Genomic DNA, 16,149 nt, shown 5'->3' with positions numbered 1-16,149 from the left:
GAGGCAGAATGTGTACCGTTTGTAGGGACAAAATATGAATTGTCAGTGGTCTTTCTGACTTCACAATACACTGATTTCCACAACTGTGGTTTAGCACAATTTTCTTAAATGAGATGAGAAGCAAAACAATCCCCTCTGGTAGATTACAGGCTGTATTTTTTTTTTTTGCTTCTTTTACCTTTTTTTTCCGACGCTGTGTCTCAGGTATCCTGGCCTGTGTCAGGAACTTGGGTCTACATTAGATACTGTCTCATCAGACGACAGGAACAGGCTAGCGCCATTAACACTTCTCATGACTAATGACGGCCCGCGTACGCGGGCAGTGGAGATGGAGCCGAGCTGACTTGCCGTCGCTGCTGGCTGTAGCAGCAAAACTCTCGGATGTAACTGAGAAAGCGCCTCCGCCACCCAGCCTGTCCTCTCTGCCTGCTCATGTGGAACATATGGATATATGTGTGCCAGTTAGCGAGACAAGTCAAGCGGGACCAATGCGATAAAGCTCATTAGGAACAAGGGACAGGGCGATGTATGTGTGGACTGTGCAGCACTGTAATGACGGAGGACCTTCATCAGATCCCACAAAGAGGCCAAAATGTCTGGAGAGCTGTTGGGTGTCCGGAGGGGTCACTTCTATATTCATGACTTTTCATCTCCCAGGTTTTGGATGAGGTGCGGCATCGCGTCAACTGAGATGGTTTTCTAAAAGATTCTGGGAAATGGGTCACCAATTTCTGGCACAGGTCCCCTCGCTCTGTGCCATCCAAGAATACAAATTTCCTTTCAGATGAATTCCTCCTCGGCCAGGCCAACAAGCTGCAGGTCTGAGGGGGGATTCGGGTCAGAGGTGTCGCCCGTAGTCACTTTTTAACTTTGTTGATCGTCCCCGCTGTTTGTGTTTGCATCCACTGGCCGATCGCACGGCCACTGTCACGCTGAGATCTGCATGCCTGCCGAGACTTGCGTGCGCATGGCGGGAGTGCGCGCCGCCGCAGCAACACGGGAGACACCGGAGACGTCGTTGAGTGCGACATCATTTAGTTCTTTGTCAGTTACTAAACATTTACAACACTGTCACGCAATATTTCGTCGCTTGCGTCTCATTCAACTCAGAGGCACTTCGCGGTGACCTGAGCGATGACATATCTGAGGGCGACTTGAGTTTTCAATTAGGCAAAGATGACTTTGATGTTTCAAATATGATCTGTCATAAAGCAAAGCATATGCTGTCACATTGCTGTGAGTGCATTTGTTCAATTTGAAATGTCCTTGCTGAGTGTTTATGGTGCAATTGAATGCTCAAGTTGGTCTGGAGTAGGCATCAAACTTTCTGTGTCCCGTCAGAGATGCACAGATACCAGCCAGACTGAGCTTTTCACCATAATGTCTCACAAAATGACAGTAAAGGGTGCATGCATTTCTCAGCAACAGTGACTTTGACCTGTTATTTCTCTTACTGTTCACTTTATCACAGGGGCAATTCTAGTATCAGAGCTTTAGGGGTACTGAGCACCCAATGAGCCTCACCCCAACCACCACCTACGGAACAGTCTACTCACCATTTTTTCTTACAAAAGAAGCAAAACAAACAAACAACTATATTATTATCTTATTTTGAATGTGCACTCTGACACCTGGCATTCTGACAATGTAAACGTGAAAAACTTTCGTTGAGCTACTCCCTGGATCCACAGTTGATAGCTGCGCACTTCTACCTGCCTGTGCGCAGGTTGAACTCGCCGATTGGCTGCTTCAGTGCAGGTGCGAGGTGTGAGGACGAGAGGAGGATTGGACCATTTGCGAGGGGCGGGTGTTTTCGTTTTAATTATATGAATATATTATATTTGAACTACAGTTCAAGTTGACTCTTTCTTGGACATTATTTGAGCTTGTCAAAGACGAATTGGACAACAATAACTTTTCAACAAAACTTTTAGGGATGCTAAGTTTGATTTTGGGCTTGTTTCGGCAGGGTCCAAATCGCTGTTACACCCATGCACACCTTTTTACTGCCGAATTATTATTTGTCATTTTTCTGATAATTTTATTATTGGTCAACCCTAATCAGCCAAATTGATGTAATTGCTAATTATTATGCAGACTTTATTTTTCGATTTGTGATTTGATATTTTTTATATGGGTCATTCCTAATGTTATGTCTGTGTTGCACTGCTACACTTCCGTTTTTTCCCAAATGCGTTCTTTACATATTCAAATGAACACGACCAGGTGTCGTGCTAGTGTGTTGTCCAGACAAGAACTGTGCCAAAAGTGATGGTTATCCTAAGTTGCGTTTATTGTTAAAGTTTATGAATACAAGGGAACGTTTGCTATGTTGGAGACAGAATTGAGTCGAGTTTGACCGTACAAAGATTACAAAGACCGGACTCGCTGTGGTGTGCAGCAATCGAGGTAACTTGTTAGCAAGATCACTGGCACTCAATTACGTTTTGTTTCACATTTATTTTGATATTCTTTATACGTATTTTATTCTGCAAATATGTATTTTACATTATGTGATTTTGTACATGTTTACAGTTCAATGAAGAACCTTGTTATCTGTATTTTAAGGGGGGCAAACATCCTGGTTGGTATTTTCTGCACGTCTTCCGGGACAGAGAAAATTTGATACATAACACAGACCGACTTCATTATTTTATTATCTGCCTGTGGTGCTTGCGTGCTCCCGAGAGGTGCATGCAAATCTTGGCTTGACCCCGCCCAGTTGGCTCGTCGGGGTCAGTCTTGCATCAAGCATTCGACTAACTGGGAGGCTGAAAAAAACAACAAACACTAATGTACTTCCTGCAAATAGCATATGAGGGTTGTCATGTGTCATGGCGCATCTGCGTGTGTGCACCGACCAGCGCGTGGTGGAGGTGGACGAGTGTAAAAGTGGCTCGCGCAGAGATGCAAAACGACCAAATTTGCGTTTGCCCGAACGCGGACTGTATCTGTGCTTCCTCCTGCCTCGCGGTCATGTTTAGCGGCCGGGCTCCCCTGTTTGTGATAGGTTCCTAATCATTCACACTGGGGGGAGTGTGCGCGCGGTAATGGCTTCAGACAGGCCTCATATGAGTGTCTGCGTGGATCAAGCGCTCTCCGCTGATCGTAATGAGCCCTCTGGGTGAGAGCCGGGTGGAGACAGTGGGAGGGGTGGGGGAGGAAGAGGAGGAGGGCCGGAAAAGCTAAAGCGGCGGCCGAAGAGCAGCGGAACGTCTCACGCTAAAGCAAGTCTCGCCCCCTGACAAACCTCTTTCTGTGTGGCGCCCCGCTCTGCACAGCTCACTTTGCTTCCCAATTAAACCGCACGCTTTTAGCTGCGTCTCACCTCCCCTTCTCGTCGGTCTGACTCGCATCATCGGGATTTGCCCTATTTTATTTTTTTTTCTTTCTTCCCTCGTCAGACTTCCTCATCTGCGTCTTTTATCTCCGGCGTTTGTTCCTGCGACCTCGGGGATCCGTAGCCCAGGGTGTTCTTCATAATGATCTTCTTGGGGACATCTGACCCATCCTGCACCAAGCCTTTCATAACAGCCTCTCTGGCCATTATATAATAATAGCATGCACGCTAGCAGCCACCCCCCCTCCCCCTTCACCCCACCTCTGCACAATTTCTGTTCATTATTAAAGTGTGTCTACAACACATCTAATAAATGTTTTGCTTTGGCTTTACGTGACAACTGGACGACAGGCCTTTTCCTTCTATTCATCTTTAAAAATATAGCGGGATTGAAAACAACGGCTGCTCGGCCCTATTTCTTCATATCATGCGACATTAATAAAAATGTTGTCATTTGAATTCTTTTTTTTTTTTAAAACAGAGTACAATGGTTGCCATCCACCTATCAATTTGTCTTTGTCTTAAGCTGCACTCTGAGGCAGCCTTGGGGTGAAGGTGGGATGAATTGTTTGTCAATGCTGCCAGGTCAGCAAATAGACAAACCTTCATCACACCCGTCGACAATTTACACTTGCCACTTAGCGTAACGTGTGTGTTTTTTTGGACTTTGAGAAGGAACTGGAGTACGTGGAGAGAACCCTTGCATGCAGACACCAGGGACATGAGAACTCCACACAGAAAGGCCCCAGTGACAGTGTTAAACCACTGCACCACCTTGTCGCCCCTACGCTAGTCAAATTTTGATGCCCAAAACTTTCCTATTCAGGGCACTTTAGGCTCCTTAACTACGCATGGTGCAGCCCACTGAGTCGCTGCTGCAGATCAACAGCACGTTTACATCGTTCCAATGCAGAAAGAAACGCTTTTAAAAGATTGCAAGTTTTATCATCCAGCGCTTTGATATCTTAATCTTATCTTAATAAATATCAAGGAATCATTTGTGACTTTTGGCTCTGTGGTGGATGAGACGCAATGTTTCTCTCAGTGAGTGTGTGCACTTGTGACCTGGTTCTCACCTGCTTTTCTAACACCCCTCTCCACTCCCCCCCGCTGATCCACAGACTGCCCGCTCTCTGTGTTCACACACAGGTTGTGTGATCCTGTGTGCGTGTGTCATGTGAATGTAGGCTAGCGCAGCGCCCCGCACGCCTCTACTTCTGGACAATGAGGCTTGAAGGAATCCATCAATCTTTAATGTTGTCTCAGGGAGAGTGCTTCACCCGCCTGGCCGCCCGCCTGCCTGCGTGGCGCTCTACTCCCTCTAGTGGCGCCGGTGCTCTATGGTGGAACCCACTGCTCTTATGCTCATGTATCATTATGAGTTTTTATGTGCTCATCAGCACGGTGTAGATAGGGACTCGTCCATTAATGACTGTGCAATTAGAGAGGAGGCTTTGAAGAGCGATACGTTTCAATTTAGGAACCATAAACCAAGTGAGTTGCTAACTAATTGCAAGTGCCTCAGGAGTAATGGGGGCCCTTTGAACTGAGGTCAGAATGACTCAAACTCAGTTTCAGGCGGCTTTTATGTTGCGGCTTTGGTCGCCCACTCACTCTCGCAGACCGTCGCATATCTTACATGAAATGTGAAACTTTTCAAATTTTAATTAAAACACGGGCAGAGTGGAGTTGATTTGGAGTTCACGGCACCGAGGGTGGAGAGACCGCTATCCCAGCGAGACTGATATCTTTGGACAAAACGGCTCTCTCGCTCCATTTGTCAACATGTTTCCTTCTCTCTGCCTCCTTTTCCGCCCGCGTCCCGGCATCTGGATACCTCTGGGATGGAGCCGGGGAGAGCGGCGAGAGGAGGCCTTGTTTCATCCCTCCCGTCTCTCCCACCGTTCCCCAGGGGGCCGTTGGGTTGGTTTGTGATCTCGCGTCTCACATGATAGAGACACGTCTAATCCTGTTAGGCATTAATATCTTACAGTGGACCTGAGGAGACAGCAGGAGGGAGAACAGAGGAGGAGATGAAAGACGGGATGTTTGAGGGACGAGGGGAATAGTTAAAAAGCAGAACCCTACTTACTGGCCCATATATTGGTTATGAGTATGCATGCGTATGTGTGGGAGGAGGTTTGTGGGGGGTTCGTGCGTGTGTGTGTGTGTGTGCGCACACCCCCATGGGATCTGTCCGGCTGCTGCCTGCAGATCAGACAGACTCCTCTCAAGGTGTTTTCCCCTCGCTGTCTTTCTCTGTCGGCTCCATCTCTGCTCCCTGAGTGAGAAAGTTCACCCTCTAGGCCCCATCTGAGCTCCAGGCCCCCCAAGGCCTCTGCATTCCCAAAGCTCCTACGCGCCGGAGCCCCCTCAGGCTCCCTGCTTTACCACAGGGAATACAGCCCCCAAGAACCCCCAGGCCCCTCAGACTGTGGAGCAGCAACAGCAGCAGCTCCACGCAAAAAAAAAAAAAAAAAAAAAAAAAACGGGAGCTAGCCCGAGGGGGAGGGGGGGGGCGGCGCTGTTGTCTGGGAATACAACTCGCAGCATGCTTCACTTCACACGGAACGGTCCCTGACAGCGCCTCCTGTCGGCGCAGCATTGTGTTAGCACACGGGGCCCCTCGCGCAACCCCTGATAAGTTTCCTCTCAGGGGCCTTGACCTTGTTAACAATCCCTCGGGGCTCATCGAGGCCTCCGTGTGCTACATGTGCATTGACCTTTCCTGCCCCCGGAGCTTGAATGAAGTCTTTCTGTCCCGCAGCAGGAGCTCTGCAGCGGCGTCGGACGCACCTGTGTCTATAAGGGGATGCAGATATCGGGGAAAAACAAAACTAAAAAACAAAACCGTTCTTACTTCTTAAAAAAATAAGTAGCAATCAGCTGGAGGAAATGAAGGTAAAGATGTAAAACATCAAACTAATGCGCCGCGCACGTCTATAAATATGGACGCAGCCTACGAAAGCTAGCAGGCCTGCTGCCCTACAGATGTCTCGGGCTGTGCGCTACCAGGTGTACGTCACCTGAGATTACGCGCGCTGACACCATTCTAAGGCTTCCAGCCAGCAGTGCAGCTGAGGGGGGCATCTGGTGCATGCGTGTTCAAGCGCGAGTGTGTGAGTGCTTGTGTGTGCGTGCAGGCAGGCAGGCAGGCAGGCAGCTTTTGCACTTCTTCTTTCCCCGACAGGAACCTTCGAATCAATCAAGGAGTCAAGTGGACCTCCGTGAGGCCGAGCTCGGCTGAGGACGGCCTCCTCGAGCTCCGTCTGCGCACGCAGGCCTGCGCGCTCGGGAGTGAACCGGCGTGAACTAAAAATCAGCTTCCCCCCCCCCGTGATCTGCCTTCTCCTCCGGGGCCCCCCTGCAGAGGGAGAACAAAGCGGGGGAACCTCGTCTTCATCAACCTGGGCCGGATTAAAAAGCATATAGAGGAAGACCGGACATCAGAGAGAGAGAGAGAGAGAGAGAGAGAGAGAGAGAGAGAGAGAGAGAGACGACCTCGCAACCATTAAACGGACTGGAAAACAACCTGGATCCCCACGTCAGGTCCCGTGACCCTGAATCGGCAGCGAGGAGGCATTTTAATCTTAAACCCGCTGCCGCAGACGTGGGATGCAGACGAGCAGATGCACGTACCTACTCTGCTGTAAGCTTCTTGGGCGAGTGTGAGGCAACAGCTTCAGCGGCTGCCACCCTGCGGGCCTCCACGTGCCGATGTGCGACCGGCAGTTCAATTCGCCGTGTCTGTATGTGCGTGTTAAACAACGCTCGCATATATTTTTCTCTCCCCCCCCCTCCCCCTCCCCCCAGGTATGTTGACATCATTAGCCCAGGGAGCGATGCAGCAGCCTTCTCCCCTCGCATCCGCTCATGTGTTTTTTTAACATACCTGCCGCAGCTGAATCATCAGCCCTTATAGAGTCGCACACAAGCTGCGACACGACTCCGTCCACAGCATGTATAATGGATGGCGCACTTCCTGTTTCTCACTTTCATTGATTTTTCAACCTTTTTGTAACACACTTATTGGGTCCACTTGTGTACCACATGAGGCCCTACACTTAAGTGGATGTATGAGACATAGACCGAGACAAGACAGGGGGGTGTGATCCAGAGCCCAGCATCCACGTGCCGGACAGGAAAAGCCAACACTGCCATCATGTGGAAGGAGAATGTAAGAGCCTTGTCCAACTTGCGAGGCGGCGATTTAAAGGGGGATTACAGAGAGCGCTCGCTTTTGAGCGCGTGCCATAAAGGGAGCGTTCACTCAAAATCTGATGCTTGTGACGATCTAAGGGAAATGATTGTAGGAAGAAAGGAAAACTATTGTGTCCATCGTGTCTCCAAGCCACTTGCCTAGTGTACGGAAGATGCAGCAGTCTGATTTGTCTACAGTGGGGGAAATACGAAAAAAAAAAAAAAAAAAAAAAACGTGTTGACGTGTTGCTGCAGATTGTGAGTGCCCAATGAATATAGTTCTTGTCTTGGAGGATAGAATTTGGCTAAAAACATGGTGTTTACCGAGTCCATTTAATGGCAAAGGGGGATGGCGTGTCATTGAGACACGCAAGTAGCATGGAGACAGAAAACCAGCCAACGTTTTGATACTGAATTAAAGGAAAAGGAAGGTTCAATTTTCGATAAGGCCAGTTTCACAATCTTCTTGACACTCTGTGGGCGACATCGCTGTAACAAAATTAGTGCACCGTTTTTTTGTTTTGTTTTTTGTTTTGTTTTTTTAATGAAATACAAGGAACCAGCCTTTTTTACGTTTGTTGGACTTCTTGACCATAAAAGGCTTTCACTAGCAGGAACCCTTCCACTCCATGAAAAAGACAAATGGTCACATGGATTAGCAAATTAGGAAACCGGAGCCTCAGTGCACATCGGTGTGTGGAGTGGGAGGGTTAAATTTCACTTTTGAGCAAACTATCCCTTTAAAAGGATGGGGAGGGGTGGGGGGGGTGGGGGGGCACAGCTGACACTGAGGTATGTGTCTTCTCTAATGAGATTTACCGAGCGCCAGATGTTCCCAGTTATGAAGATGTGTGTCGGAGATTGAGGAGGGGGAGACCTGCACCCTGTCAGATTCCTCACCCTCACCCTCACCCCCAGCCCCGGCCTGCACCCTCACCGACACAGACTCATAGGTGGCCTCCGAACCCGACAACACCAGCAACTCCTTCACTTTCACTCTCACACACTCGGACAGCGCACGGTGTGATCCAATATTTTATAAACTTAACACAAAACGTACAAAATGCAAAGAGAAAGAGTGATGATGAAAAGAAAAAAAAAAAAAGCTCCACATATATACAAAGCAGTTTGTTAAAATACATTAAGACATTCTGTGTGTTCAACCAAATGGACCAACAAAAAGCCGCAACAAAAGTCCATTTCCTAAAATCCAGTCTTGACATTGTCCCAGCATTCTTTTCTTTGTTTTTTTTTAAACAACAATGACCCCTCGAAAAAAAGCCAGTGCAAGTGTGATGTATATCTAAAACGTGTACCAACATTTTCCTGATCTCGCTTATAAAATCCTTATTTTGGCTCAGAATTACGCCTCTTTCATTTCTAACGACACACATCCAGGACAAGTTGCGTCTCAGAGCTCTTGAACAGCATCAGAGTTTCTGGAAAAATCACCTGCGTTCACCGCTGACCCAGGCCCTACCATCTCCCCCAACTTCCTCCTCCACCTCTACCTCCTCCACCCTCTTCCTGGCATTGCTCAGATGACGGGCTGCAGCTTGGTCTGGTTCCTCATGTGCATGCTGTGGTGGCGCATCAGCTCGTCAGAGCGGGCAAACTTCTTCTGACAGTTGGACCAGCGGCAGGTGAAGGGTTTCTCACCTGACGAGAAGCGGGTCGCGCAAGGAAGAAGCACAGGAAATCGCTGCTTTAGAGCAGAGTCACCTCAAGGAGTAAAAGCCTAGTTGTTGTTGATCATAAACTCAACTGAGGCTTTTCCAAAATTCTAAAAGAGACATACAAATATGGATGAATGATGAGGAGGTAGAAAAATAAAGGTATACGCACTTGTTTTACCTGTATGAATCCGCGTGTGGGTCTTCAGATGGTCTGACCGTGAAAACTTCCTCTGGCACGTCTCACACTGAAAGGGCTTCACTCCTACGCAGTGACACACACACACACACACACACACACACACACACAGTTGTCTTGGTGACAGAGACAGATGTGGGTTACGTGTTTATGCATGTGTGTATCTAAGATAACATGATCCAAATGTTCATCATGCTTGCATGTTTTTACTGAGGAGAGATTAATTAAATATGACTTGTTTCTGTTTTGTTGCATGTTAGAACTTCTCATCCTAATTCCCACTTTCGTCTGGAGGCTTGTTTGTTATATTTAGCTGTCGTTGAAGCGATTGTCATGAGATTCATTTGATGACAGAAGACAGTAGAGATGAAATTTGTGGGGACAACACACAGTTTTTCCCAAATGAAGACAGAACCTTGCTGCAGTCTAGTGGGACAGTTCACACCTGTGTGTCTGCGCTGGTGCCTCTTCAACTGGTCCGAGCGAGAGAATCCCCGGCCACAGTCCGGGAAGTTGCACAGGTAGGGCTTCTCTCCTACAAAGTGAATGAGATTTTAAAAATCTGGAGGAGTTTGATTCTGTTTGCTGGTCAAAAGTTGGTGTAAGTGTCAGGATGTAGCTCAGAGACACAAATGGCCGACGATAGAATCAAAAAAGATGGAATGATGGAAGATGGAGAAGAAGAGAGTGTGGCACGGAGCGTGTGTCCTCTCACCTGTGTGCTTACGGCCGTGCATCTGCAGATGGGACAGCTTAAAGTACCTCTTGCTGCAGCCGGGATGAGCACATACAAACGGACGCTTCTCGCTGGCCTCTGACGTCTTAGCAGGTGGCGGAGCGATGCCAGGAACCCGGCGCACATCCTTGCAGGAGAAGCGCAAGAGGACACGCGGGTTTAGTGTTTAGATGTAGAATACAGATGTATTTATTTCAAGGACTTTATTGTCTCCGACCGACCTGGATTCCTCTGAAGACACTGTGTATCTGGTACTGAGCACTGACCAGCATTGGTGGAGGCGGGACCGGAGGGTCACTGTCATAGCTGTTGGCATGTCCGCTACTGGGCAAAGAGAGAAAATTTCAAATAAGATAAATTACTTTTTGATTTGGTTAGATGGGAAAACTATTTCCACAAAGTTCCGTATTTCAAAATGGTCTGATTTCAAGTATCTAATGGTTTAAATGCTGCAGGTGTGGTTAACATTTTCTGATGTCTTACTTGATTGCACATCTTTCTTCTCCCAGCTGTGATATCAGGCTAAAATCATTTAACCTTAAGCAGAGTCATGTTGTTAGTAAATGAAAACATAGCAATTGATCATTTTTACCTTCTTTGTATGAAAACATACATAAAGTTGTTTTTTTAATCCATATATTTTTATATATTTCAAGCAAATAGATTCCTTTATTTGTTCCGCAATGAGCCTTCAGTTAATAGAATTTTCTCTCTTGAAAGTGAAAGTGATGCTCGGACGCCACTTTGTGGAAAAACTCAGAGAGACGCTCGGGAAGTGAGCGCTGACGGCGCACAAACACACCCGCGCATACGGAACATATGAATGTGCTGCTCTCCGCTTCCTGATTTCGCTCGACGGCGAGCCATCTGGCAAAATCCTCCTCCGCTGCATCATCACACAAAGGTCAAGGCCCGAGAAGACAGCACATTCTCAGGGCGGAGATTTAAAAAGAAGAAGCAGGAGAAGGAAAAGAAGAAGCTCACCCCTTGACAGAAGATGCCAGCGTGTTCATTTGGTTCCACGTTACACAATCCAGCTGGGACGTCATTTGGTACAGGTTGTCACTGGGTCAAACACACAGCAGGGCCGTTAGCACGTGTCAGTCCGTTCCATTTGTGCAACAAAAGTGCTAAAAAGCATTTCCGCGAGTTCATGGCAGGCGAGAGGACGAAGCGCCGAACGCTGCGCTTTGTCCAGGCTCTTATTATGAAATTCTTAAACATACACAAGGTTCACTCTAACGTGGAGCCTTCCTGTCACCCCCACCCCCCACAACCCCCCTCAGATAAAGACGATGTTTCATTCACAGGCTCTGGCAGGGCCTCACTAACACATCCTGTCCACCCACCGCACTCCTTACTGGCTTCATTAAAAAACACGGGCTCTGGGCCAGGCTTTACCTTGGCAGATCACATTGTACACACACACACACACACACACACACACACACACACACACACACACACACACACACACATACACTCTGCGGGGGTGAGCCCCTCCGTGCCTAGCACACCACGGACCGGAGCGTGACATCATCCTGTCCTCAGTATCATTAAAGACGGGAACCGGTTTCAGGGGAATTCTGGGCAACATTCCTTCAGAAGTCCTTGAGGAGAAGGATGGCGATGGCTCCGTAATCAGCCCTCAGCAATGTAAAACAGTGGAAACACTCACTGGTATCTGAAACACATCCCCAACGTGCACGGGTGCGTGTGTGCGTGCGTGTTTGAGGGTTCGCAGCCCATGCCATGAGCTGCAACAAAGGCAGGAGTCTTGTCTCCGCTTATCAGCTGCTGTTCCTGTATTTGGGCTGCACGTTCCTTTTTTCCAACAACATTTCAGGGCAACATTCTAAGAATTTGATCCTAGTCCACCCTTTGGGATATTTAGCATCTGTGTATGTGTGTGTGTGTTGAGGGGAGTTGGGGGGTGTTATGGTACAAGCTGGGAAAGTCAGGGCTTGAAATGAACAGATTCCCAGCCTGAGCTTTAGAGCCCCTGCATTATGAGTTTCACTCTCACCGCACCACGACTCTCTCCTCGTTTGTCATCGCGGCGGACCTGAGACACACCGGCAGAGGATCGCTGGCTGTTTGTGTTGGCCTGCCGAGCACCCAGCGGGCAGCGCCTAACCTCAGGACAAATTAGGATCCCGAGCCCAGACGGTGCAGAGGCGAGCTTGCGGGCTCGCAGCGAAGGATCAGCGAGAGTTCACACTCCTTAAATATCATCAGCGGGCGACGGGTGTGAGCTGCGTGTGCTGTCAGCGAAGAGAGGCTGACGAGGCAGGGACGAGAGTGTGCAAGGAGGGCCGGCCCTACCTGTTGTAGTTCCTCAGCAGCAGAGACTGGCTGCTCGGACACGATTCGGAGGGATTGTGGCAACCAAACATGGGTGGAGGAGGTGGTGGAGGAGGAGGAGCTGGATACTGCTGGTCAACTAAACACAGAACAATAGTAAGAAAAGTTGACGTAAAGGCCGTAGAGCAGAAAAAGAGGAAAAAGTCTTCACTGGCAGAACATGACTGTGTTTCAGCGTCGAGCCTTCTTCACTCCCTAAAATGGCTCTGGAGTTGCAAAGTTTGATTTGTCCAGTTAACAAGCAGCCAGTAAAACAAATAAAGGGACATTTGAATAACACAGCCAGGAAATAATGCACAGAGTTTTTTTTGTGAGAAAATATCATAATTTAACAGGGCTGATCTCACTGTTACGAGACTGAAAAAAATGTCAAACAATCTTTGTTAAATCGAAAATTATTAGTAGGCATGCAATAGTACTAACAAAACCTTATATGAAAATTTATTTTGTTTGTCCTTCCAAGACCTCTAACACCAAAACCACTTTCAGCTTTCTTATTAAACTGTGTTTGTCCGCAGACAGTTTTTTTTTATTGTTTTTATTCCTCTTTTCCCATCAGTCTCTCATACCGCTGCTTCCTCCAGTTGTCATGTCTTTACACAATTCATTAACCAAACGACGTGTTTGTGTAGGCCGGGCTTCTTGCTTGTGTCGGAGGACAGATAATGTCATGTCTGTCGTGATAGGAAAAACGATGTCTAACTGTGCTGCGACACGACGGCGGACTGACCCAGACTGCGAGGCAATTAGAAGGAAAGAGAAAGACGAACTCGGGGAGGTGGACATCTACCTAGGTTGTTTGTCGGCGACAGCGCGTCCTCGTGTTTGAAGGGCAGGCTGGAGAACTGAGGGGTGTGGTGAGACGCCGTGTGACCATAACTGGGGTTGTTCTCGAAACCAACGGCTCCATAACCTGGAGGGAGAAAAGGAAATGAAAGATCAAACGGCTGTCTGTCACTTTGCGTCGTTAACGTTCCTGTTGTCGGAGGACAATTTTGCATCCGTAAGCTGCTGTTTTCTTTAAAAGTCGTTTTCCCTCCTTATTTATCTTTGACCTCGTGTCTGCGGTTGCAGAAGTTCTGAAAACTTTGTCTGCAAAACCGATCACAACACAGTAAAGTCAAGTGAAAAATCACAGGCCGTGCGCGCTGGCTCTGCTTGCAGCATTTGCTCTACGCGCTGACTGAGGCCCAAGAGGGATAAAGGGGAAAAAAAAGTTTTTCTTTGGAAAAAAATTGCTTCATCAATCCTTCAACTTAAATCCCGGTGGCACATCAAACCCATTTGTTCTGTTGCTCATTTCTTCATTGCAAACTCTAGACAGCTCACAGTCACGTATGCCAAAGAAAACATATAAAAAAATTTCACCTCTGAGTAACAAACCCCCAAACACCACAGCTCTGTTTAAAAGAAAATAAAATAGAAACACTTCTCTGGAAGGTCGAGTCAGAGTGAACAAGTCCAAACCAAAACAGCCCCTGTGTTCTGTTTAGAACTGATTTACCAAAATCAAAGAGAAAAAAACAATCCAGTATAAATCCTCAAATTTACAAAGAAAAAAACTGCACGTCATCATTGTTTGTTTTAGTGATTGTTTTCAGGAGAAAACTTCCATAAAGTGTTCCTGCCTCCGTGTTTTTTCCATAAACTTCCCTGCTGTTTGACTGCTCAAGACAGCAATTGTGGCCTACAGACTCATTTTTTAAGACAATATTACACTGGCGTTAGGGACTTTTCAAAAATCTAACCTGTCACGGACATCTGTATTGTGTTTGAGAGCTACTGGTCGGCAGGCCACAATGAGAAGGCGCTAAAGCCAGAAATCCCTCCAGCCTTTGAACAGAATTGAGTCCAGCCATTTAAGTATCTCAGAGACACAACAATGTTGTCAGTCTGACACTGGTGCTGTGAATTTGTGATTTTTTTTCTTGGTATTATTGGTCCTTTATTTATTTTTTTGTGGTATTTCAGGTCATGATATGAAGGGAAACAAATAAAATTTTTAAACAAAAAAAGTCACCATCCTATTAAAAAATATGGAAATGCAAAGATCATTCTTGTAATGAATTATTGTGTTTTCTTTATGTCAAAGAATGAAATCAGATTTTGTTATTTTGATTATAAAATGAAAACCTGTATGACAAAACAGACAACAAAATATTTTTCACAGATTTTCTTCCCAGATTATTGTTGCACAAACACATTTTTTCATATCAAAATTCTATAAATTATTGAAAATCATCAGAAGTTTGTGTTGTGACACTGTAAAAAAGACAAAAAGGGACAAAATGAAACGTGTAGAAAACAACAGCTTCGACGTGCTTTTGTTTGGAAAGGCAACAAGGAAATAAAGATGGTTGTACCCAAGTGGACCAACAACTTTCAATTCAACCGCTGACAATCAAACAGCCGCTTCTCCTCCTTGTGCGTCGGTGCCAGATCTCTGCCGGAGCTTTACCAGAGAGCTGTCAAGCCCTGTTCCTGACATGGGACACACTGACCCAAAACAACACGTAACATCCCCCGGCGGCGCTGTCAACAGTCCCTAAACGTGCAATCGCATCGCAGAGCAGAAGGTGATGAAAGCCACTAGCCTGCTCTCTCAAATTGGAATATTTGAATAGCGGAAGTAAGCAGCGTGAGTACGTGTGCGGTCCCGCGGTCCCGAGGTCCCGAGGTCGCTTACTGTGGTTCCTGGGTGCAGGAGGACTGTCCATACAGCCGGGCAGGTACGTTGCGCCGGGATACATCCTGGGCTGACCCGCCGCAGACTCTCCCAGAGCTCCAACCCGACACGGGCCCGGGCCTGTGAACTGGCCTGAGAAGTGCAACGTGAAGGCTCCCAGTCCGCAGTGGGGGTCCTCGGTCGGGTCGGTGCCACCCCAGCCTGGTTCCTGCTTGATGAGGGAGTGGTGGGAAGGCAGGGAGCTGTAGGGAGAGCCAGGATGGAACTGGGTCCACTGGCCTCCCCCGAGAGACATGCCGCAGCCACCGGCGGCCCCTGGGATGGACGGCAGGGGAGGTGCCGGAGCCAAGAGGGTCAGGTCTCGGACGTCCGAGCCCATCGAGACAGCGGCGCACGGCTCGGTCAACATTGGTGAAGGCAGGTTGACACACTGAGAAGAACAGGAGAAGGTATTCCAGGAGGAGATTTTCAAAAGTCACGACCAGAGGTCTGATTAGGCCCAACGATTACAAACATCAGAGGTGGCGAAACGGTGAAGGAGCCATCTTTTCCAATGATGTCTGAAGTGGGCTGGGAGTCTCTGAGGGCAAAAGTTCCTTCCCCCTGCGTCTCTACAACTTCTGACTTTCCCTCCTCTCCTGATGGCTCAAATAGTTTGCAACTCGTCGGGCAGGGGGAGGAGCAAGGAGAGGATGACTCCCCTGCTGCTTTGGCCTGGCCTGCACAAGCTCGGAGTGGATTCTGACTAATGCCACGCTTGCATATGGAGATGTCACTCCCCATTCCTTGGTTCAGTCTCGCCTATTTTGAGTCAGTAAAATGAAATTAAAAAAAGAAGAACAAAGAGAAGGAAGAAGATAAGAAATGTCTCCGCAATACTTTACTTAATTCAGTGTGCCACTATTTTCTAAGAAGAAGAAGCCTTTCCCAGGTTAGTGGCACCACCCACAG

The 16,149-nt window shown here is 47.7% G+C and overlaps 1 protein-coding gene across 7 annotated transcripts; it reads right to left on the bottom strand.

The window, feature by feature from the left end:
- Positions 1-8,557: 8,557 nt before the first annotated feature.
- Positions 8,558-15,832, bottom strand: wt1b (WT1 transcription factor b). 7 transcript variants are annotated; one of them, XM_076023750.1, is made up of 10 exons: positions 15,199-15,832; positions 13,303-13,425; positions 12,474-12,591; positions 11,133-11,213; positions 10,632-10,685; positions 10,370-10,472; positions 10,128-10,275; positions 9,858-9,947; positions 9,395-9,478; positions 8,558-9,199 (listed from the first exon to the last, which is right to left on the bottom strand). In XM_076023750.1, the coding sequence occupies exons 1-10, from the start codon at positions 15,605-15,607 to the stop codon at positions 9,078-9,080; spliced, it is 1,332 nt and encodes a 443-aa protein (XP_075879865.1). In that variant the 5' UTR covers positions 15,608-15,832; the 3' UTR covers positions 8,558-9,077. The 7 variants fall into 7 exon arrangements, with proteins under 7 accessions (XP_075879865.1, XP_075879849.1, XP_075879857.1 ...); XM_076023734.1 differs by having other exon boundaries at positions 9,386-9,478; positions 15,199-15,831; XM_076023742.1 differs by having other exon boundaries at positions 9,386-9,478; positions 10,370-10,469; positions 15,199-15,831.
- Positions 15,833-16,149: the final 317 nt, after the last annotated feature.

Source organism: Nelusetta ayraudi, unplaced genomic scaffold (genome assembly GCF_046127955.1).
Source record: "Nelusetta ayraudi isolate G7.1 ecotype Tasmania unplaced genomic scaffold, CSIRO-AGI_Nayr_v1 ptg000002l, whole genome shotgun sequence".
Classification (NCBI taxonomy): Eukaryota; Metazoa; Chordata; class Actinopteri; order Tetraodontiformes; family Monacanthidae; genus Nelusetta; species Nelusetta ayraudi.
This window is presented reverse-complemented; position numbering and strand designations above follow the sequence as displayed.